The 24,918-nt window shown below is 40.9% G+C and overlaps 1 protein-coding gene across 3 annotated transcripts in view; it reads left to right on the top strand.

Moving 5' to 3' along the window:
• The window catches only part of LOC105488745 (sorting nexin 1), a 47,516-nt gene that overhangs the window by 9,442 nt on the left and 13,156 nt on the right, over window positions 1–24,918 (top strand). For all 3 annotated transcript variants that reach the window (XM_011753160.2, XM_011753145.3, XM_011753136.2), the window contains exons 2-8: window positions 7,730–7,841; window positions 13,285–13,412; window positions 13,953–14,019; window positions 18,975–19,018; window positions 21,152–21,293; window positions 22,231–22,309; window positions 22,776–22,851. In XM_011753160.2, coding sequence (XP_011751462.1) covers window positions 7,730–7,841; window positions 13,285–13,412; window positions 13,953–14,019; window positions 18,975–19,018; window positions 21,152–21,293; window positions 22,231–22,309; window positions 22,776–22,851 — 648 coding nt within the window. The remainder of the gene's footprint in view (window positions 1–7,729; window positions 7,842–13,284; window positions 13,413–13,952; window positions 14,020–18,974; window positions 19,019–21,151; window positions 21,294–22,230; window positions 22,310–22,775; window positions 22,852–24,918) is intronic.

Raw genomic sequence — 24,918 nt, 5'->3', positions numbered from 1 at the left:
AGATAAACCTATAGTTTCTTTCACATGAAAATTGTATGGTTTGAGGAATTAAGATTATATGGTACTTTTTCTGTTTCAAGAATGTTTATATGACTGGAATGATCTGTTTCTTAAAAATTGGTGGTACTCACCTGTAAAACTGTTTGGGCTTGGTATTTTTCTTTATGCTTTATGGAAAGATTGTTAACTATAAACAGTTTATTTCTTTTTGAGTGTTTACAGGATAACTTCTTTAGATCTGGACAGTTTGGTAGTTTTATTAAAAGCCATAAGAAAATTGATGGGTCAGCTTTCTCTGTTCTGTGAAACATGCATGGTGGTTGTTCCCAAATATGTAACACATCCTCATTAAGTTTCTTGATATTAGCCCTTCTCTGGTCTTAATCAGACTTCTGAAAGTGAATCTATGTAACAGTATCTTTAAACAAAGGTGTATCACTTAGTTTGTTTCCTTACTAGTTTAGTCACTTACAGCTAATATTAGTACAAAAGTCTAGTGTGTAGTGTTTTCTACAGGGATATTGCCTCAAACACTTGTTTTTGGAGTTAACATTACATCAAGTGGTCAGATCTGGTCAAATGATCAGAAGTTGAAATTCTACCATATGGTAAATATATTCTTAAAAAAAGTAATAGGTATATGCAGAGACTCATTTTAGTGCTCAGCTCAAATAGTAAAGTTTTACTCCTCATAAGTTTAGATTTCCCAGAAGAACATAAACTCATTAATTTCTTGATCATTTTATTGTACTAGCAGTTAACTTAGCTTTCAGAATTATGGAGGAAAAGCTAATAAAAGTAATTATAAAACACTACTTTTGGAGTAAAGGGAGAAGACTTTTAAAGATGGCTAATAAGCCAGGCGCTGTGGCTCATGTCTGTGATCCCAGCACTTTGGGAGGCCGAGGCAGGTGGATCACCTGAGGTCGGGAGTTCAAGACCAGCCTGGCCAACATAGTGAAACCCCATGTCTACTAAAAATAGAAAAATTAGCTAGGCGTGACAACGCACGTCTGTAATCCCAGCTACTTGGAAGGCTGAGACAGGAGAATCCCTTGAACCCGGGAGGCAGAGGTTGCAGTGAGCCGAGATTGTGCCACTGTATTCCAACCTGGGTGACAGAGCAAGACTTGGTCTTAAAAAAAAAATGGCTAATAACAACCTGACTTAAAATTTATTTAAAATTAGGGTTTGGTGCCGGGCGCGGTGGCTCATGCCTGTAATCCCAGCACTTTGGGAGGCTGAGGTGGCTGGATCACCTGAGGTCAGGAGTTCGAGACCAGCCTGGCCAACATGGCGAAACCCTGTCTCTACTAAAAATACAAAAATTAGCCGGGTGTGGTGGTGTGTGCCTGTAATCCCAGCTACTCAGGAGGCTGAGGCAGGAGAATCATTTGAACCCAGGAAGCAGAGGTTGCACCGCTGCACTCCAGCCTGGGGGATACAGCGAGACTTTGTCTCAAAAAAAAAAAAAATTAGGGTCTGGGGCTTATGAGAGAAACAATAAAGGTTGCAGTCAGACTTCCGGTTTCTGTAAGGGGTTGCCAACCCTTCGTTTACTTAGGCGGTAAGGCCACTCTGACAACTTAGCCATTTGCAGTTCATTAGGTTGGACTGGAGAAAAGAAAAAAAAAATCTGATATCTCTTCCTTGGTCCTCAAACTTCTCAGCACTCTTAAGTAACTTTTGACATAAATAAATCATGAGTAGTTGGTAGTTACTAGAGCAAGTAGCCATAAGTATCTCATCTCCAGGAAAAGCTGTTGCTCAACTTTTTCTGGCTTATTCTTGTGCTTCGTCACATGGACAGCTGGAGCTTCATTCTGCTTTCACAGTAGATTTGAACTGGGTTTGCTTTTTCAATTTAGAAGGTAATCTGCCCATTAGTACTGTGACTCTTCTGCAGTTTTCTGGGCCCTTCTAAGTTTTGTTAGGTTGAGACCCAAAAAGTTTAGTTGGGAAATTAAACCGGAGAATTCAGTAGAATGTGAGGCTAAATTTGGGGGCTCATGAGGTCTCTAATGGCCTTGCTTATGGTTTTCCTTAACTATCTCAGTGGTCAGCTTCATGCTATTTTCCCCATCCTTCCAGCTGTCCCTTTTCCATTTTCATTAGTCCCTCTACTCTGTGTCTCAGAAGTTCTTTACCTTATTTGTGCTGTGGGCCAATTGGCAGGCTAGTAAAGCCTGTGGACACATCTCCAGAATAATGTTTTTAAATGTATAAAATAAAATACATTAAATTGTGAAGGAAACCAATTATATTGAAATACAATTTTAATACATTAAAACAATTTTACATTAATAATGTACTTAGAGATGAGCATAAATGAGATTTTGAGATCTGTAAAAACCATAATCTCATGTAAAAATACCCAATATCAGTTACAGTCTCACGTACTGCTATTACTATTATGCTTTGTTGACTATGATTATTGGAAATGCCAAATTTCAGTTCAAGGTTAATGAAAATGAAATTATAATAATTTTATTCCCATCCAAGTTCATAGATTACCCCCTGAAGTATGTGGCTAATGGACCCCAAGATAACCCCTAGTTAACTCTTTAAGCTATGGAGTTAAACTCTAATTTGTAGAGTTAGATACACCCTATTCTGAAGTCCAGTGGACATTGAATGTCCATTCTCCCAAGCACAAATACTTGTTGTGCATCTGTGCCAGTTTTGAAACGTGGTGGGAGAGGAGTCACTGTCTGCTGTAGGCTGAATAATGCTCCCCGTCCTTTTCCCAAAGAAGTCCACATCTTTTTTTTTTTTTTTTTTTTGAGATGGAGTCTTGCCCTGTCGCCCAGGCTGGAGTGCAGTGGCGCGATCTTGGATCACTGCAACCTCTGCCTCCCGGGTTCAAGCGATTCTCCTGCCCCAGCCTCCCGAGTAGCTGGGATTACAGGTGTACGCCACCATGCCCAGCTAATTTTTGCATTTTTAGTAGAGATGGGATTTCACCATGTTGATCAGGCTGGTCTCGAACTTCTGACTTCCTGATCCACCCGCCTCGGCCTCCCAAAGTGCTGGGATTACAGTCGTGAGCCACTGCACCTGGCTGAAGTCCACATCTTAATCCTGGAACCAGTGAGTATGTTAGGTTATGTAGCAAGCGGGAGTTAAGGTTGAAGATGGAATTAAGATTGCTAATCAGCTGATCTTAAGATATGGAAGTTACCCTGGATTATATGGGCGGGACAGTGTAATCACAAGGATCGTTAAAAATGTAAGACAGGCTATGAAAGATGATATGGAAGAGACACGAAGAGATGCAGTATTGCTGGCTTTGAAGATGGAAGAAGTGGTCCGTGAGCCAAGGAACCCTAGAAGCCAGAAAGGGCAAGGAAACAGATTGTTTCCTAGAACCTCCAGAAAGGAACACAGCCCGACTGACACCTTGATTTTAACTCATCAAAACCCACTGGACTTTTTCAGAACTGTAAGATAATTTGCATTGTTTAAACTGTTAAATTTGTGATAATTTGTTGCAGCAGCAATAAAAACTAATAGGCTGTCCCGCCTCACTCATTTCTTCCTAGAAGTAAAGGTGGCAAAACCAACAGTATTTCATGCTAAGTTCTTCCAGGGTAATTTTTAAAGACTCCATGGCTGCTCCCTTATGATCTGGGTTTAGCTCCTGGGACAGACTTACTCCTAATTGTTCTTGTCTTATTACATCAGTGTGATCACACAAACTCCTTAACTCTATCTTGCCTTACTATAAAGTATACTAATTTTCCCTCCAAAAATTAGTTACCTCATCCTCCAAGAGCCGTGTTACCTTACCATTTAATTTGGATTTGACCTCTAAATACAGTTGAGTTTTAACAGTACCTCCCTTTTGAGATCCTTTGACTTTAATGTAAGGGTTCTGTGTGAGCAGAGAGCAGTTAAGCAACATGAGGAAGAATCACAACTGGACAACCTAAAGGGAAGTTGCCCAGAATCACAGCAGTACTTCAAATAGTGAATGGCTTCGTCAGCTCTGAGGGGCAACAAGCCCATATCTGTACTTCTCTGAGTTAAGAAAATGGTGCTAGTGGCCTAGAATGGCTTGAGGCTGGTAATTGTGGAGAAATACCTGCTCTTAACAAAAGTGCTCTCTCTTTCTGGCATACCTTTCTAGTACCTCTCTGCCAAGACCACACCACTACACAATTTTAAAAAAAGAAAAAGAAAAATGCACACCTAAGTAAGTAATGCCAACTTAGCATAGAAAAATAGGTGAAGAACATCAAGACAAGTCATAGGTTCAAATGACCAGCAAAATGAGTGGAAAGAAATTTTCACTACTCAATCTAGTGAAGATTTTTTTTTTTTTTTTTTTTTTTTTTTTTTTTTTTTTTTTGAGATGGAGTCTCACTCTGTCATCCAGGCTGGAGTGCAGTGGCTCGATAGCTCACTGCAACCTCTGCCTCCTGGATTCAAGCAATTCTCCCTGCCTCACCCTCCCAAGTAGCTGGGATTACAGGCACCCGCCACCACACCCAGCTAATTTTTGTATTTTTAGTAGAGACAAGGTTTCACCGTGTTGACCAGGCTGGTCTCAAACTCCTGACCTCAGGCTATGTGGGCGCCTCTGCCTCCCAAAGGTTATTTGCTCACCTCTGCTTCCCAGAGTGCTGGGATTACAGGTGTGAGCCACCGTGCCCAGCGCAAAGATTTTTTAAAAGAATGCTTAGTGTGGCCGGGCGCGGTGGCTCAAGCCTGTAATCCCAGCACTTTGGGAGGCCGAGACGGGCGGATCACGAGGTCAGGAGATCGAGACCATCCTGGCTAACACCGTGAAACCCCGTCTCTACTAAAAATACAAAAAACTAGCCGGGCGAGGTGGCGGGCGCCTGTAGTCCCAGCTACTCCGGAGGCTGAGGCAGGAGAATGGCGTAAACCCGGGAGGCGGAGCTTGCAGTGAGCTGAGATCCGGCCACTGCACTCCAGCCCGGGCTACAGAGCAAGACTCCGTCTCAAAAAAAAAAAAAAAAAAAAAAGAATGCTTAGTGTTGCTGTGGATGCTGCACTCATACTCACTTCTGGGGGAATGTAAATTGTTGGTCTTTCTGGAAGGGGGCGTAGCAGAGCCTTTGAAACTTTTATGTCCGACAATTCTACTTAAGAATCTATCCCAAGAAAATAATCAGATGTGGATTTATATATAGGATGGGACTTACAGTAGTATTTGGTGGAACCTGGAAACTGTCTAGCCTTAGGGGAATGATTATGTCGTATATCCATATAATGGAGAGTTAAATAACTAAAAGTGGGATTTTTGTACACTTTTTAATGACATGAGAAAATGCTCAGGTAGTAGAGGGGAAAAAACAGGATACAGAGTTTTACATAGGTAGATTAATCTTGTAAGAGAACTATAGAAAAAAGATTAGGATAGTAAGTATGGTCATGTCTATCTTCAGCTCTCTTAGAACTCAGCCATGTGTGATTTTTGGGATGGAGTCCCAGAGGATATCTGAGAGCAGTTTTCTGTTCTCACAGGTAGTTGTTATCTAGCTTACTAAGGGAACATAAGTCTGTTTTAATTACAGTTTGGGTTTGTTTTGTTTTTGAGACAGGGTCTTGCTCTGTCACCCAGACTGGAGTGCAGTGGTGTGATCATGGCTCACTGCAACCTTGACTTCCTGGGCTCAAGTGATCCTCCCACCTCAGCCTCCAGAGTAGCTGGGGCTACAGGTGCACACCGTCAGGCTAGGCTACTTTTTAAAAAAATTTTTTCTAGGGACAGGGCCTCACTGTGTTGCTGAGGCTGGTCTCCAACTCCTGGGCTCAACCAATCCTCCCACCTTGGCCTCCCAAAGTGGTAGGTTTATAGGTGTGAGCCACCACATGTGGCCACAGTTTGGGCTTTTGAAAAGGGTTAGGTGAAGGAAAAGAGGTATTAGTACTCTAGTTTTCACTGCAGTATCCCATTCGTGTGGGTCTGTCTCTTGAGGGAAAGATAGACTACTGTTCTAACACTGCTCCAGAAAATATTCTTAGTCATTAACCTTCCAAGTTAAATGGTGGATCAGAAATGGAAAGTTGGCTTTATTCATATTCATATCAAAGGAATGGGTCCTTCTAGGCATTTTTTAAATGACTATATTCTAACCTATGCCTTTTTCTGTTGTTTTAGTCTCCCCCGTGAGCTACTAGTAAATTACATTTGTATACATGTATCCTTAATGTATACTGGATTTTAATCTTTCATAGATCTCCATTTGGAGATGACTGGTGTCAGTGGGAAGTGAATGAAATCAGGTGGCTTCATATGAGATCTATGTACTGTACAAGAGTGTAGGAAGGAAATAGTTGTGGAAGAAGGTGGGTGGTGATTGGTGATGTGTGAAGCAAAAGGGAAATGCTGCTTTTGTATTTATCCTGTCTGTCTTTCTGCAGTGATTTTTTAGTTTTGTTTTTAAGATTGTTAAAGCAGCTAGAGGACAGGACCACTGTCTCTAACAGACTTGGAATAACATTTAAGCTTATACAACTAAGTGTTCGTGAAGCTTCATTAGCAGGGAATAGTTCCAGGAGAAGGATTGTTTGCTCATATAAGTCTAAATATTGGTATGTTTCTTTTCTTTTTCTTTTCTTTTTCTCAAAAAAAGATTTTTTTTTAAGACTACTCAAGTGCAGTAGTGAGAAGTGGGGAAATAACAAACAAGGGTTTCGATCTGTAACTGACTTAACAGTCAGTTAATTGAGATAACTCACTAGCTTCAGACCAGCTAACAGTTTCTTTTCTGAAAGGTGTCCCCAATATTTAGATGAAGCTGTTTGCAAATTTAGAGTACCCAAATAGATCTGTCGTTTCACTTTGTTCCTTTGGGTCAGAAAAGGTCTGTCTCCAAGGAACAAACTCCCTCAGATTTGTTAAGGAAATGTTTCATAAAAGGTTCCTTAAGCCAGGTCTTTTAACTGATTTGCCCTTAGGGTCTGACTTCAAAACCCTGCAGTACCATGCCACAGCTTTTGAAGCCAGATTCTCAACTTTCAGTTCATGTTCTGCACAATCCAGCTTTGTTCACTCTGGTACCGGTCTGGGGACTCACTCCACCCTTGTTTGCAACTGATCACTGAGCTTTGAATAAAGGCCATGGACTGACTGTATTTTCACCATGTGCCCACTAGGCTAAGCATGATTAGTTTTTATTCTCCTAGCTTAAAACATAATGTTATTGAAAATTGTATTTGTGTGAGTTAAGGATGAAAAGATAAATTATACTTTTAAACAGCATTAAAACGTAGTGTTATACCTTCCTTTGCGTGTTAGATGGGTCAGTAATATCCACACAACTGGGCTTCAGTTAACAGTTTAGCTGAGGCTACAAAGTGTCAAAGCTTGAATTTTGGACTCCAGTGCTGTATCCTGGTCACTAGAATGTGCACAGTCAGCATTTGAAAGAATAAAGGTCATCAGCAGAGAAAGAGAAATACATTTGGACAGGTTCTTTTGAAAATTATCTGTGTGTACACATACCCATGTTGGTATCATGTGCTTTGGGGCAGGGCATTTTAGCAAGGTCATGTTGTTAGAAATTAACCCTAAAATGTATGGACTTCTTTTTGCTCTGTCATTACTTGGGCAGCACTTACTTTACTAATAATGATTTGCTGCTTATTGAACTGGCTGACTGGTGGCAACTGAGGGAGGCATTAAAAGTTGCTTTCTAGGCAAGTTGGGTTTGTTTTTCATGATGATGTTTTATTCAGAGTATCTCTTTGTTTTCAGAGTAAGCACCAGTCTCCAAAGAGAACTACATCCCTTCTTCCCATCAACAATGGCTCCAAAGAAAATGGGATCCATGAAGAGCAAGACCAAGAGCCACAGGATCTCTTTGCAGGCAAGTTTGGACTCAAGAGTTGTTCTAGGAACCTCCTAAATGGCTTTGTTAAGTTGCTGAGTTAAAGTCAAAACCAAAGGTGAAAAAAAAATATTGGGAACATAACTTTATATAAAATACTTTTGTGGAGGATTCCAAAGTACATGAAATACAGGCCCTGCCATCAAGATTCTTTCAGATTTAGGGAGTAAGATATAAATACACAGTTGTTTAAGAAGGTGAGTTAAACTGTTGAAACAATAACAGAAATGCAGCTGGAAGAATGATAGAAATACTAAGTCACAGGAGCTCAGAGGAGTGTGAGACCAGTGTCTAAAGCAGTGCCTGTAGCCTTGTGTGACCAAGACTAGGAGTAAGAAATGCATTTGGTGTCATAATCCAAAATATGTGCATACTGGTACAAAACAAACAAAAGTTTTATTAAATGACTTGCCCTTACTACTTCTAATACAGCCTGAAACTTTTTCTATTGTTTCCTTTTTCAGTGCTCTTTGCAACACATGGAATTGATTTCAAATCTACCAACAAGCTGTAACCTCCAGTTTGAAAAACACTAGTATAGGACAGTTTCTCAACCTTGGCACTATTAACGTTTGGGGCTGGAGAATTCTTTGTTCAGGGGTGCTACACTGTTCTCAACAGAGGGGGTGCTTTTGCCCCCCAGAAGACATTTGGAAATGGTTGGAGACATTTTTGGTTGTCACAGCTGGGAGTGCTAATGTTATCTAGTGGGTAGAGGCCATGGATTCTGCTAAACACTCTATACACAGGACAAGCCCTCAGAACAAGGAATTATTTAGCCCAAAATGTCAGTAGTGCTATTGTTGAAAAAACCCTGTCTAAAGTGATCTTGGGCCGGGCACAGTGGCTCACACCTGTAATCCCAGCACTTTGGGTGGCCAAGGTGGGTGGATCACTTGAGGTCAGGAGTTTGAGACCAGCCTGGCCAACATAGTGAAACCCTGTCTCTACTAAAAATACAAAAAATTAGCTGGGTGCTGTGGCGTGCACCTGTGCTCCCAGCTACTCAGGAGGCTGAGGCAGGAGAATTGCTTGAACCCTGGAGGTGGAGGTTGCGGTGAGCTGAGATCGTGCCACTGTACTCCAGCCTGGGTGACAGAGCAAGACCCCATCTCAAAAAAATAAATAAAGTGATCTTGGAAGAAGCAGGATTTATGTAGGAGAAAAGGAAAAAAGGGCCCCATGGTTGGGCAGGAAGTGTAAGGTATGTTTGAGCAGCAGTCAGTAAAGTTGGTGGACCACAGCAGGACATTCTTGGAGAAGTCATGGAAGATAAGGCTGGAAATGTAATTTGGAAAGAGATTTGGGAGGACCTTACACATTAATAATTCGAGTCTGGATTTTCATCTTAATGCCAATTAAAAGCCTTTGGCAGCTTTGTGTAAGGGATGTGATATGGGCAAAGTAATGTTTTAGGAAGACTGACCTAGTGGAATTGGAATTATATTAAATTAATTGCAGTGGGCAGAGACCAGATAATATTTTAGAAGGCAGTCACAAATTAGTTCAAGAATGAAATGGCAAAGACTGAACATAAGGTAATAAAAGCAGGAAAGGAAAGGCGAAAACTTTTCAAAAGGGAAGTCAACAAAATCTGATTTTAGTGATCGAATATAACGGGTATCAAAAAAAAATGCGGATTGAAGACCAAGTCAGAGGTTTCAAGTCCAAGGATTGAGAAGAAAATGGCATCATTATAGAACCCCATTCTAAAGAAAAAATTGTCTTTGGGGAAAAAGTTAGCTTTGGTTTTAGATACTTTAAATTTGAAATGCAAAGGGAAATACCCAGGAGGTGACTTGAATTTTCTTTCCTACCTGAGGAAAGACAAGAACTGGACATACGGGAATCATCTTTCTAGAGGTGGTAGTTGAAACTTCCATGTGAACGAGAGCCTCAAAAGAGTGAATGATGAGGAGGGAGAAAGATGAGGGTGGAGGGTAAGATCTTGGGACAACTCTTACGTTAGAACTCTGGTAGGAAATTGAAAAGACATACAAGGAAAGGAGATTAGAAGAAGGAATATAAAAATTGAGATTTTCCACTTCCCTTCATCCCTGAAATTTGAATATACAGTATTTATTCTGGTACTGATTATTTTTTGGATAAAATTTCTGAAGGAGGCCAGGCACGGTGGCTCAGGCCTGTAATCCCAGCACTTTGGGAGGCCAAGGTGGAAGGATTTCTTGAGCCCAGGATTTAAGACCAGCCTGGGCAACATAGCAAAACCTCATCTCTATTAAAAAATAAAAATATAAATAAATTTCTGGAGGAGAAGTGATATGAAGGCAAATAATGAATTTTCTTTGGTTATATGGAAGATTGAAAAGAAAGTGAATTTTCTATCTCTGGGACCTTAACATTTATATGATCTTTCATTATAAGAAGACCTGACCTAACAGTTTAGTGTGATAGTTACCCAGTGATTGAGTTTTATACACATGAACTTGTAGATCTTTATTAGGGACATACTTGTTCGTAGTGAGGATTCTGATTTACTTCATTCCCCTACTAGTTTTATAAGTAGCCAATATCTGCTTCACTTCTAAGAAAGGAACATAAGATATCTCGAGAATGGAATGTCTGCAATGAGACGTTTAGTTTAGGACTTGAATAGCTTCCCAGTTGTTTTAGATATTTGACTGTGGAAACTTAAATGTTCTGATATCATTTTTAAATAATAAATCTAGTGATGATCAGAGTCTCTGATGGAGCCTGAATGCTTTTCCATTACTCTTAACAGGAGTTCAAAGAAAAAAGCATGTTTTAATATAAGTTTTGGCATCTTTATCATGTGAATTTCAGTAGAAGATACACAGTTCTTCAAAAGGCTGTTTTTTGTTTTGTTTTGTTTTGTTTTTTGTTTTTTGTTTTCCCCAAGGCTGGAGTGCAGTGGTGTGTGGTCATGGCTCACTGCAGCCTCGACCTCCCAGGCTCAAGTGATCCTCCCACCTCAACCTCCTGAGTAGCTAGGACCACAGGCGGGCACCACCACGCCTGGTTAATATTTGTGTATTTGTTTTGTTTTATTTTTTATAGAGACAGGCTTTTGTCATGTTGCCCAAACTGGCAAAAGGTTTTTAGTAGCATTCTAATAAGTCAAATATTTTAGATGAGCGATACTTCTTGTTTCATTTCCAAACATGTTTGTTAACTGAATTATTTGTGTGGGACCTGCATGATGTGAATATCCAATGCATATTTCAACTGGTTGCTTGTTTCAGAGACTCCTAATATCCTAACATGTTCATGATATGTATGGTTAATCCTCGAACAATGCAGGCGCAGCCAAAAATGTGTTTATAACTTCCCCAAAACTTTTCTAATAGCCTACTAGTAGCCTACTGTTGACTGGAAGTCTTACTGATAAGATAATTAACTAATCAGTTAACATATCTTTTGTATGTTACATGTATTATATACTGTATTCTTACAATAAAGTAAGCTAGAGAAAAGAAAATGTTATTAAGAAAATCATAGGAAGTGAAATGTATGTACCTTTCATTAAATGGAAGTGGCTCGTCATAAAGGTTTTCATTGTTGCATCCTCACATTGAGTAAGTAGGCTGAGGCAGAGGAGCGGTTGGTCTTGCTGCCTCAGGGTGGCAGAGGCAGAGGAAAATTCATGTATAAACGGACCCATGCAGTTCAAACCTGTGTTGTTCAAGAGTCAGCAGTACTTTTTTGCTTGTTTGTTTTATACTCCCACCCCAGAGTCAGATTATGTTACCACCTTTCTAGCTTTCCTCATAGGGATCAGATTTCATTTCTAACAGTGTGGCAACCCTGTTTGCATACTTGATTCACATTTAATGATTAGAATACTGATCTGGGACTTGATTATGCTATAGGCATGTATGCGTAAACCATAATCTCTGCTTTTGTTTAGCTCCAAATGAAAAAAGAAGAAGAAACAGCATTCTTTGAATTTCCTAAGATTAAAATAGAATACCTACTGATCAGACCAAACCCAAATAGATATTTATGTTTTCTGTTACTAAAAAAGAAAAAAAGTTTGTACTGTTTAGGCTTAGAGCATCTAGTTCCATTGCTCCAAGTTGAAAGTGCATTCTTTTTATTTGCATGAAAAATTTTGATGCCTAAAAATGGTACATAATGCTATTTTTAAAGTCCCTTCTCTGGAACACTGAGGGAATGAGTCGTTCTGTTCAACTTAGTTCTTTCCGGATAGACAAAGGCAGCCCTTAAGCACTGTTTTTTAAACTGTTTTGAATAGAAAGATTTTCAGATATTACATGTCTTTCTTCGCAAATTGGATAGCATATATTAAGTATATAATTTAACCTTTACAAGGAGATCTAAACCATTAGGAAAAATTCTTAAATTATGCTAAAATAACAGTGCTGTCATCAGGTGTGGAAAACTTCCCTTTCCCAAATGTTACTGTGTTTGTGTCTTGGCTCCATGTTTTTCTAGCTTATGGTTTTCCTGACTCTTCCTTTGATGTCATTTTTTTCCTGTCAGTATGCCTGCCTCTTCTATCATATTGGTGTGTAAAGCGAATATCTGAACTTTTTTTACAAACAATTTTTTTTTTTTTTTGGAGACGGGGTCTCCCTCTGTCGCCCAGACTGGAGTGCAGTGGTGTGATCTCGGCTCACTGCAACCTCCGCCTCCGGGGTTCAAGCAATTCTCCTGCCTCAGCCTCCCAGTAGCTAGGACTACAGGCTCAGCCCGTCACACCTGGCTACTGTTTTTTTGTATTTTTAGTAGAGATGGGTTTTCACCATGTTGCCCAGGCTGGTTTCAAACTTCTGAGCTCAGGCAATCTGCCCACCTTGGTCTCCCAAAGTGCTAGGATTACAGGCATGAGCCACCGCACCCGGCCCTTTACAAGTAATTATAATAAATAGGGCTCATATAATGTTCTAAAAGGAATACTCCTAAGATTAAAAATGACAAATAAATTAGCCAGGCATAGTGGTATGCACCTGTAGTACCAGCTATTCAGGAGGCTGAGGCAGGAGAATCACTTGAACCCACAAGGTGGAGGTTGCAGTGAGCCCAGATCGTGCCCTGCTGTACTCCAACCTGGGCAACAGAGTGAGACTCTGTCTAAAAAATAAATAAGATTTAAAACATAAAATTAATAAACTTATTTTGGCTGTGTTGTCTTTTTGCTTATATTTGGTTCTTGCCTAAATTCTAGGTAGGAGAGGGCAGCCAAGTGATTGTACTTGGAAAGGAGAAGGAGAGGTTGTTCTGCTAAGCCTGTGCTAGAAGAACACTTCCCTTACCTTCCTCCCCTTTTCTCCTTGTAAACATTTTTATGACTCTTAGTCTGACAGCCTCTGTGTATTAAGAGTGCTTGCTATTGTTCTTGTAAGTTCTTAGCCTATACAAGTTTAGCCTTCAAAGACCCACTACTGACCTTCATTTTAAAATATCAACTTCATTTTAGATGCCACAGTGGAGCTATCCTTGGACAACACACAAAATAATCAGAAGAAGGTGCCAGCCAAAACACTCATTTCTCTTCCTCCGCAGGAAGCCCCAAATTCTTCAAAGCACCAGCCAACCTATGAGGAGGTGAGAATCTGCACTGTTGGTCTCACCACTTTTAGGTATTTAGGACTGTGTACTGCCAGTCTGAAGTGTGGTTGAGTATAAACCCTGAGAACATAGTTATGACTCTTGAAGGAGATCTTTATGCTTAATGGACAGCCAGAATCCAATACAGGAGTCTTTCTTGGGCAGGGTATCTATTGCCCAGAGCACAAAGGCTTTCAATGGTTACTCAAGATACTTGGTGTGTGAAGCTTCCATATTCAGGAGTATAGTTTCTCCTCACTCCCTTCCTAGCCTGCAAGAGGCAAGTCTTTCTAAATCTGGCAGTTATTCATTGTCATCAAAATAAGATTTTAAGAGGATAGATGTAACAAAGACTTGTAAGCTGGCTCCTAATTTAAAATTTTGAGAGTTGGTTCATTGGGATTGTTGGGAATGGACAAAGGCTGAACACTGAAGGATACATCTTGATTTTATTAGATTGATATAAGGTTATTAACAGGGTAAAATTAATAGCTTTTTTTCATATCAACTCTCATGATTTGTCTTTTCTTGAAAAAGCTAGAGGAAGAAGAACAGGAGGATCAATTTGATTTGACAGTCGGTATAACTGATCCTGAGAAGATAGGTAAGTGGTTCTTAGGACTCCTTGTGATGTTAGGATGTGGCTGTGGAAAGCATAGGTAGCTAGTTTCAGGATGGCTACCCTCAGAGTTGAACTAGCCAATGTGAAGTACTTCATTAGTATCTTTTCTGTAAAAGTAGACCCCTTGCTATGTTTCTAAGGCCAGAGACTGCAGTTACTCAATGCATTAGTCAGTCTTTTCTTGACTTTAGGAAGAAAAATCAGAATCATCAAATACTACTAGAATCCCTTTTTATTTTTATTCTTTTTGTTTTTTGTTTTTTAGAGACAGGGTCTCATTTTGTCACCCAGAATGGAGCGCAATAGCACTATCATAGCTCGCTATCACCTCCAGCTCCTGGACTCAAGCAATCCTCCTACCTCAGCCACCCAAGTAGCTGGGACTACAGGCATGTGCTACCATGCCGACTAATTTTTTTTTTTAAGAGATGGGGTCTTGCTATGTTGCCCAGGCTGGTCTCAAACTCCTGGCCTCAAGTGATCCTCCTACCTTAGCCTCTTAAAGCACTAAGATTACAGGCATGTGCCACTGCACCCAGCTAGATTCTCTTTTTAAAAACCCAAACAGGCTGGCCGTGGTGGCTCACACCTATAATCCCAGCACTTTGGGAGGCCAAGGCAGGCAGATCACTTGAGGTCAGGAGTTCGAGAACAGCCAGGCTAACATGGTGAAACCCCGTCTATACTAAAAATGCAAAAATTAGCCAGTCGTGGTGGTGTGCACCTATAATTGCACCTACTCAGGAGGCTGAGGCCAGAGAATTGCTTGAACCCAGGAGATGGAGGCTGCAGTGAGCTGAGATCATGCCACTGCGCTCCATCCTGGGCGACAGAGCAAGACTGTGTCTCAAAAAAACAAAAACAAAAACAAAAAACCCAAACATTATCTCTCCTTCAGAGTTGATAAGACCCTTTTTTTTTTAAGATAGTAAATTCCATGTGAGTACCCTAAAAAATACATGTTCTCAAATTGGGAGACATTGAACTTATTTTTCCCTCAAGAAGTTTGAAACTCTCATTTATACATGTACTTTTGATAACCTTATGAGGTGGTGAAGTCTGTCTGTGGGGTCCAGGTTGAATTGTACTCAAATTGAAGTTAGATCTTCAAAAAGCATAACACTTAACTTTGTCTGAACTTGGATTTTTATGATGGCTTTCCCCTCTCCCAAGCTTGCAAGAGTTATCCCTGAGTGGAGAACAATAGGCCTCGTCTTTCCTTGTTCTAGCTGTAGTTCCTTACAGAAGAGGCTATACAGAGCCTGTCTTCCTAAACAGGAGTGTTTATACAGTTAAGAGGACAAATGTAATTCTCAACCCTTGGTCTGTTTGAAACTAGGGACAGGAACTTGTTAGACTTTATGCCAAAATGGTTATCTTTTTTTTTTTTTTTTGAAACAGGGTCTCACTCTGTCACCTAGGCTGGAGTGCAGTGGTACAATCACAGCTCACTGCAGCCTCCACCTCCCCAAGCTCAGATGATCCTTCCACCTCAGCCTCCTGAGTAGCTAGGACTACGGGTATGCATCACCATGCCTAGCTAATTTTTTTGTATTTTTTGTAGAGACAGGGTTTCACTATGTTGCCTACCCTGGTCTCCGGCCAAAATGGTTGTCATTAAACTGTTGATTTTAGGCCAGGTGCAGTGGCTCACGTATGTAATCCCAGCACTTTGGAAGGCCAAGGCAGGAGGATCACTTGAACCCAGGAGTTCAGGACCAGCCTGCCCAACATGGCAAGACCACGACTCTACAAAAAGTAAAAAATTTGCCCTGTCTCTACAAAAATATAAAAAATTATAGAGGCATGGCGGTACATGCCTGTAGTCCCAGGTACTTGGGAGGCTGAGGCGGGAGGATCACTTGAGCCTGGAAGGTCAAGGCTGTAGTGAGACAAGATAACGCTACTACACTCTAGCTTGGGTGACAGAGTGAGATCCTGTCTCAAAAAAAAAAAAAATTTTTTTTTATTTGAACTGTTGAGTTTTGCTTTTCCCAGACTGTTGCACTGGTAGGATGTTTTTGAGGTTCTTATACAGTTCTGTCATTTAACAGAAAAGGAAATTGAGGACCAAAAAGGAAGTAGCTTCCCTGTTAGGGCACAGTGTGGCCCATGGTAGAGCCTGGGCCAGGATTTTGGATTATATGTCTAGATTCTCTCTTGCTTCTCTAATATTTATGGATATTCTATAAACACATTAATTTTAAGCTAGTTATTCACTGCTTTAAATCCTTGGTGGAATAAGATGAATGAATGGCACTAATTCTCTTAAAATGTAATAAGTCATGATGTCTGAACCAGGAGAGGGAACATACTGGTCTCCTAAGGCTGCTGTAGCAAAGTACCACAAACTGGTTAAAACAACAGACATTTCTCGCAGTTTTGGAGGCCAGAAATCTCAAATCCTGGTGTCAGCAGGCCATTCTCCCTGTGAAGACGCTAGGGAAGGACTGTTCATGCCTCTCTCCCAGCTTCTGGCAGCCTCAGGCCTTCCTCGGCTTGTCGATGCATCACTTCAGTCTCTGCCTTTGCTGTCATGTGGCATTCTTCCTAAGAGTCTCCACATTGCCTTCCCTCTATGCATGTCTATCTCTGTGCACACATTCCTTCTTTAACAAATAAGGACGCCAACCTGAGTGGAGTAGGGCCCACCCTAATGTCTTCATTTTAACTTGATTGCATCTATAAAGACGCTGTTACTAAATAAGATCACATTCTGAGGAACTGGGAGTTAGAACTTAAAATGCACCTATTTTGAAGGGGACACAATTTATCCCATTACAGAGAGGAAATTAAACAGTCCATGGATCAGATGTATTTAAACACAAATCACTCTTGGTGATAAGTTTTCATCTCCTTGCACTGTAGTCTAGATTCTTAGTCATGTTGATGCCAAGAAACCAGCTAATTAAAATATTTTCATATTCAAGGCCTGATCTTTGTAACAACACATTCTGTTTGTGTGGGCTGTTTATTCAACATGTGCTTCTTGTTCCTGCACACATCTAAATAATCTAGAATTTAACTTTTACCAGGATATGCTTTTTAGAGCCTTGGTAATTTGCATGTGTTATCTTCAACTCTGAAATTATTCTGGAAATTTACGTAAATTTAAAACCTTGTATTACTAGCTCATTTGCAGATCTGTGTGCTCTCTATGTACATGCAGTATGTCTCTTTTCATGTTCATTGCCTAAGTAAAAGCAGCTGAGAAACAAAATATCTGAAGATCCTGCTTTTCTTTTTTCTCTGTGTTTGCATTTAGACTTTCTTTTTTTTTTTTTTTTTTTTTTTTTTGAGATGGAGTCTCGCTGTGTTGCCCGGGCTGGAGTGCAGTGGCTGGATCTCAGCTCACTGCAAGCTCCGCCTCCTGGGTTTTTACGCCATTCTCCTGCCTCAGCCTCCCGAGTAGCTGGAACTACAGGCGCCCGCCACCTCGCCCAGCTAGTTTTTTTTTTTTTGTATTTTTAGTAGAGACGGGGTTTCACCGTGTTAGCCAGGATGGTCTCGATCTCCTGACCTCGTGATCCGCCCGTCTCGGCCTCCCAAAGTGCTGGGATTACAGGCTTGAGCCACCGCACCCGGCCGCATTTAGACTTTCTTAATTGCAGGCACTAAATTATGGGATTCTTGGACATTTGACCATAACTATTCTGCTGTGAATGAAGTTTTGATATTACTTCTATAAAGTAAACTTAAATTTCTTTTTTTTTTTTTTTCTTTTATCAGTAGTAAACATCCTTAGTAGTATTGGGTAATGTTAGTAAGGTGGTTTAGAAGAGAACTAAAGTTGGTAATCAGTATAAAGTAATTTTTAAAGTTTAGCTTATGGGTTCTGTTTTATATACACCCTTTTGGTAGGGGCTGGGGAAGTACAACAGACAAGCCCTCTGTTCCTGTGTAATCTTCAAATTCTTGGTACATTTTGCAAAAAGCAGGCATTTCCAGCCATCTTACTGAAACCAAGTTGTAATGTGTGACCCTGCTGATCCAGTACTGCCTACTTTTCCTTCCCTTGGCCCCTCACCCATCCCCCCAGAACCAGTTCAGGGGCCTAAGCAGCTGGTAACTGTTGACCTAGGTTTTCCTGTTTGATGTGGGAAGGAATCAAGGGTGGGGGAGGCAGGGGACAAAACCAACCCCAAACACCGTAGTCCAGCACTGGAGCTGTGTCTGTTTGGATTCTAGAATATGTCTTTTCAGTGCTCAGGGTATCAATGGCATCTTTATCTCCTTAAGTGGTCTAGGTCAGGACATCACCACAGAGCAAAACAATAGCTTGAATCCCAAATTATTTAACAGTCAAAGGCTTTTTCATAAAAATAATTGCTCCAGGAAAGGGAGATTTGTGTGACATTAGGCAGCCAAAGTGTCTTCCTGCCAGACCCTTTGCTCTTGGTGAACATGCTAGATCAGAGAGGTCAGTGTCCCCCCCAGCACCAGTGGAGGGGGTTGTGACGATATTTCTGAAAGAGCAAATCAAGCCCAGAGCTACCCTAGGGTAGAACTACTTGTTTCCTTTTACATCAGTTGCTTCCTTCTCCTCCTGCTTTATACAGCAAGAGAATTGTTTGGTTTCGGACAGATGTGTGTAACCAGACCAAATATTGGCATGGTAACAACTGATGGATTGTCAGTATCCAGTGCTGCTTTGTGGAGGGTATAAATGGAGCCTGGCTTTGAAACAGAGGGCTGACTCTCTTGTGTAACTCAAACTGGGACCCAGCCAGCATCCATGGGGGCTTGCTATGTGCCACAGAGGCCCTGAGGCAAAGTAGGAACTGGATTCTAAGATTGCATATAAAGCTTGGAGATGAAACAAGTGTCCCTTCTTATCCAGGGTTCCTATGGCTTATGATTCCTGGTTAAATGTTAGTTGGATTGGCACTGCTTTGGTTTCTAAGATAATCTGCTCCTGCTTTCTTGTTCTCCCACAGGGGACGGTATGAATGCATATGTAGCCTACAAAGTTACAACACAGGTGAGTCCAGGTGGCCCTGCTGAAGACCATCTTCATAGACTTGGGTGCTTGTACCAACGTCATCATTCAGATTATTTCTGGGTATCTCCTTTGTTTCTTTGCCAACATCTTCATGTTTACTCAAGATGGAGCAAGCCTGCATCCCTTTGGAGATCTCATCTGGGTACTCCAGACTGAGTCTTTTTAATACTCTTCTAGAAAGCTAACATTTCGGTGTGATTCTGTGAAGTCGTGTGGTATATCTGATACAGCTCTTTTAGAGAACCATGTGGTGTGGAGCTAGATTCACAGATTGCCTTAAACTATCTTTTAAAATCTTCAATGCTTTTGAGGTTTCAGAGAGCTTCTTGTAATACTTAACCTTTTGCCTCTCTGGTCGGGTCTTCTTTCGTATATAATATTAATGCATAGAAAATGTACACAATGTGGTATACAAGTTATGAAGCATAATGAATGAAGCTCTAAACTTACCACTAGTCTTGAGTACCACTGAATCCACTTACGTGTTTTTCCATCATATCCCCTGCCTCACACCTTAGAGGCGCCCTTTCTCCTGAGTTGTCTCTCATTTCTTTTATAAGAAATCTTTACACACACACATATATATATATGACTGTTTTGCTTTGTTTTGAGTTTCATAAAAATAATATCATGCTGATAATTGTGCTTGCTTTATTTAGTATTGTTTCTTTCACCCATCCTTGATGGTCATAGCTGTAGTTAGTTCATATACCACAAAATATTTGTGTTTTCCTGTTGTGAACATTTTCTCCTGTCAACATGTTTCTGGTTTTTGTAACTGGGAACTTTCTTGCATGTCTCTAGTGCACATGTGGAAGGGTTTCTCTAGAGTATGTAACCAGGAGTAATTCCCGTGGGTCATAGGTACTGCAAATATTGGACACAAGGAATACAAACTGTTTTTTAAAGTCTTTGTACCAATTTATACCCCATCAGCAGTGTATAAAAGCTCCCATTGATTCACTTCCTTGCCAGCAATTGGTGAGGCCAACCTCCTTAAATTTTGCCTATCTGGTGAGTATAAAGTAAAGTCTCATCGTGATGTAGGCCTAACCTTTTTTGGTAGAAATCTGCTTTATATTGTATCTCTACTACTTGTTGGCCTGTGTCCTGTGAACTCTACATTATGATACTTTAGAGGTTACTGTCTACAGCTTAGACATTTCATCCAATTCCCACCCTGCTCCTCACCTGCTTCCCCTTCTTAGAAGCACTTTTTGTCTGTCTTTAGTTTGGCTGCTATAATTCCAGCAGCTTATACCCTTAAATAAGTCAGTGAGGCCTGGCGCAGTGGCTCACACCTGTAATCCCAGCACTTTGGGAGGCTGAGGCAGGTGGATCAACTGAGGTCAGGAGTTCAAGACCAGCCTGGCCAACATGGTGAAACCCCATCTCTACTAGAAAACTAGAAAAATTAGCCAGGCGTGGTGGCGGGAGCCTGTAATCCCAGCCACTTGGGTGGCTGAGACAAGAGAATTGCTTGAACCCGGGAGGCAGAGATTGCAGTGAGCCGAGATTGTGCCACTGCACTCCAGCCGGGCATGGTAACATGTGCCTGTGTTCCTAGCTACTTGGGAGGCTGAGGCAGGAGGATCGCTTAAGCCCGGGAGTTTGAGGCTGCAGTGAGCTGTGATCACACCATTGCATTCCAGCCTGGGCAACAAAGTGAGATCCTGTATCAAAAAAAAAAAAAAACCAATAAAAGATGAATGGGTTACTGTAGAATTCTAGCTTTAAACTAGAACTGAACATTTCTTTCTTTAGAACAAGAGTTCTTAACCTGGGAATGAAACTATATTTGAATTTTTATTTCCTCAAAGGTCACCATGGCTTCAGATGTATTTGAATTTAATTGATTGCCTTTATAATCCTATATATTTTTTGCATTTAAAATCATTATTGTGAGAAGAGCTCCTTAGGCTCCCAGACTGCCAAAGGGGGAACTATGGTTTTAAAAAGTTTAAAGACTCTCTGCCTTGGAGAAAGTTATTTACCAGGTGACTGAAGGGCAGGGATCTGGGAAATGGGTTTCTTTAATGTCAATTGGATGGCTTTCAAGACACCATCTCCTGTTTGGAATGAAATTGCCTTGTGTTTTTCCCCATCCCCAAGACGAGCTTACCATTGTTCAGAAGCAAACAGTTTGCAGTAAAAAGAAGATTTAGTGACTTTCTGGGTCTTTATGAGAAGCTTTCCGAGAAGCACTCTCAGAATGGCTTCATTGTCCCGCCTCCACCGGAGAAGAGCCTCATAGGTAAGTAAGCCTGTGGTCTTCCATTCCACTCGGATTGTTTTCCTTTGCATTCTCTCCAAAATTCACTTACTGTTTAGTATATGAGACTACTTCTATTAACAGTCTTGTGGTGAGAAAAGAGACATTTCCAGTGTTTTCCAACCCTGGAGGTCTAGAGAAAAATACAGTATTTTGGCATGTTCTCTTCTTGGGTGCAGTAGGAGCTCTGGGTTTAGCCTCCAGAGTTGTTATGTTCATTTGTTTTCTAGGGGTCTTCAGGAGTCTTAAATGATTGCGGTTCCCTCCAAATTGAAATAGACTACACTGGATTGGGGTCAGAGGGTCAGAGGAAGGAACCTCTTCATTTTTTTGGGGTTTTTTTTTGTTGTTTTTTGGTGTTTGTTTTTGAGGTGAGTCTTGCTCTGTCACCAGGCTGGAGTGCAGTGGCGTGATCCCAGCTCACTGCAAGCTCTGCCTCCCAGGTTCAAGTGATTCTCCTGCCTCAGCCTCCTGCATAGCTGGGACTACAGGCGCCCACCACCATGCCCAGCTAAGTTTTGTATTTTTAGTAGAGATGGGGTTTCACCATGTTGGCCAGGCTGGTCTTGATCTCTCGACCTCATGATCCGCCTGCCTTGGCCTCCCAAAGTGCTGGGATTACAGGTGTGCACCACTGCACCCGGCCAGGAGCTTCTTCATTAACATCAGTTGATGTTTGTACTCAGGGTTCCATGGCCGCCATTTTAAGAAAATGTATTATCTGCAAATCCTAGAGTTTAGAACCTTCAGCACTTAGAGACTAGTTTTCAAAAATGGCTCTCAAGTAAAGAACCTTTTGTTCATCCCTGCACATGACATAGAAGTGGCTTAGGTTGTATGCATTGCCTTTCCTCCTGCTGACACTTGAAAAAAAAGAAAGATCATTTATGGTTATTTTGCTTTTTAAATTCCATTCTAGGGATGACAAAAGTGAAAGTTGGGAAGGAAGATTCTTCTTCTGCAGAATTTCTTGAAAAACGGAGGGCTGCTTTAGAAAGGTAAGTTCCATACAGCCATTTTCCTGAATAACGTGAGGACAAATGAGAAGCTGAAAAGTGAGTCTAAATGATGAGACAACCCATTGAGTTAGAGATGAAATGTGAATGCATTGAAGTTCCTCACCTCCATATTATCTCTCAACTTTTCCTGAGTTGCCTATTTTCCCACCTTGGGAATAGGCCATCTTCTGTTTTTTTCCCATCCCGAGTGAGCAGGCAGTCATGTTCTTAGACAATCAAATATGAATGGCTCTGAGGTTTCTTTCTGACCAGTTATTTTTCTCTCCCTTTTTGGAAATGTCAGGAATGTGAACTTGAATATGCTTACAAGGAGAGTCCTACTTAAGTACCTTATCTCAGGGTACTTTAAGTAACAGAAGACGTGGTATCACTGCCAGCGCCGTGTGACGCCCAGAGCCTTCTGAGGCCAGCTCAACTAACCAGATGGTAACTGCTTACCTTGTAGGTACCTTCAGAGGATTGTGAATCATCCTACCATGTTACAGGACCCTGACGTCAGAGAGTTCTTGGAGAAAGAAGAGGTTAGTATTCAGTGCAAACTGAATTTCATAATTTATGTCTGCTCCTAGTGAAATGAAACTAGTTCATTCCAAAAATATGTGAGCACTTAACATGACTAGTACCAGACTGTATCCTAGTTTTGGGTGAACCCCTGAGAGTGACAAGTATTTTTCAGCCTTTGAAATAAAAGAAGCTCTGCCTGAAGTCAAAAGTAGTTAGTCGTAGGGGTCAAATGGCAGCTTAGTATTGTCTTATTGGATCAACACAGTGATCTATTTGGCAGGTCCTTGGCATGTTGTAGGTTACTTCTTGGCTCAGATTGAATGCATATTTTATGCCAGGCGGGGCATTGGTTAAAAACCAGTTACCACAAACCACAGAACTGCTATGTAGGAAAAGTGTTGATTGAAGTAGACAGTCTTTTTTACAGGCCATGTGTAGGCTAGTCATGATTGTCAAAAATTGAAAACAGCTCAATTGCTAACAGTGGAAGAATTAAGTAAAATATATCAATATAACCAAATATTTGATTCTCATCATAAACAAAGTATACAGAAATGTTAGTACATGGACGTGTATGTTAAAAGAATTATAAAATGTGAAACATGAAATAGCATGTAAATACAGCTGTAGAAACATGTGAGTCATTAAGGATCAAAAGAAACACTTGAGTGAAATGTTTTATCTCACAGGAAAGCAAAGTAGAAGGAAGGAAGTGACTGCATAGGGCTATCATTTTGCTTTAATTTTTATTTTTAAATTTTTCTTTCATTTGTATATAGTATGTGTTATTCCAGTGAAGAAAATGATAATAAATGAGTTTTTTTCTCTGAAATGAAATGTTTTAATTAAAAATTCCCTGTCAAATGCTTCAGATCTTTTAGTCTTCTCTTGTGAATATTCTTAAATCCCTTCTTCCTTTTCACCCTCTCATCTTTACTCCATACCCCTAAGCAGGGTATGTCTGTAGCAGCACTGTGGACCCTTTGGGTAAGATAGTTCTTTGTCGTAGGGATTGTCCTCTGCATTGCAGGAGGTTTTAGCAGCATGCCTGGTACCTACCCACTAGATCCAGGTAGCACCCCCTCCCCAGTTATAACAACCACAATCATTTCCAGACATTGCCAAATGTCCCCTAGGACGCAAAGTGGCCCCAAGTTCAGAACTACTGCCAGGCCGAGCACGGTGGCTCACGCCTGTAATCCCAGCACTTTGGGAGGCTGAGACAGGAGGTTGACCTGAAGCCAGGAGTGCGAGACCAGCCTGGCCAACATGGCAAAACCCCATCTCTACTAAAAATACAAAAATTAGCTGGGCGTGGTGACGGGTACCTATAATCCCAGCTACTTGGGAGGCTGAGGCAGGAGAATCACTTGAACCGTGGAGGCAGAGGTTGCAGTGAGCAGAGATCGTGCCACTGCACTCCAGCCTGGGCGACAAGAGCAAGACTCCATCTCAAAAAAAAGAGCTACTGCCATAGAGTCCTGAACACTAAAATCTGACTTTTTAGCATAGTATGCTGTATATGCTATAGATTTTTCAGCATCCTTTCCATGCCCTAGGAGAGTACTGGGGAGACTGAACAGCAATCAGATTGTTTCTAAATATTTGGCATGCTTGGCTACTAGGTCATCTCTGAAAGTAGCCTTGATCTGAATCAATAATTCTCTTGTCCTTGGATATTTGTTCGCTGAAGAAAATTCGAGGACAGCAAGATTTTAGTGTCTTAAGACTTTTAAGTCCAGTTGTGTACCAAGTATGCTAATCCAAGGGAACTTTTGACTTTTAACAAGAGTGTGCTTGATACTGAGGCAGTTCATGCCTGGGTAGGCAGACAATCTCAGTTTGAGGTCACCTGACTGCATAACACCCCAGTCTACTTTTTTTCTGTATAAAATATCAAAAGCTGAAAATATTGGCTGATTCTTTTTAATGTGGTTCTTTGATTTTTCTTTACGGACGTGTTGTGGATTCCTCAGACTGCCTTTGAAAAAACAATTTACAGTTCACATAATTTGTCTGGCAAGTTTTGGGCTTGCCATCTGATGGATACTAATTCTTCTGAACCTAAAATAGGGGCAGCAGAT

The sequence above is a fragment of the Macaca nemestrina genome, chromosome 7 (assembly GCF_043159975.1).
Source record: "Macaca nemestrina isolate mMacNem1 chromosome 7, mMacNem.hap1, whole genome shotgun sequence".
NCBI lineage: Eukaryota > Metazoa > Chordata > Mammalia > Primates > Cercopithecidae > Macaca > Macaca nemestrina.
This window is presented reverse-complemented; position numbering and strand designations above follow the sequence as displayed.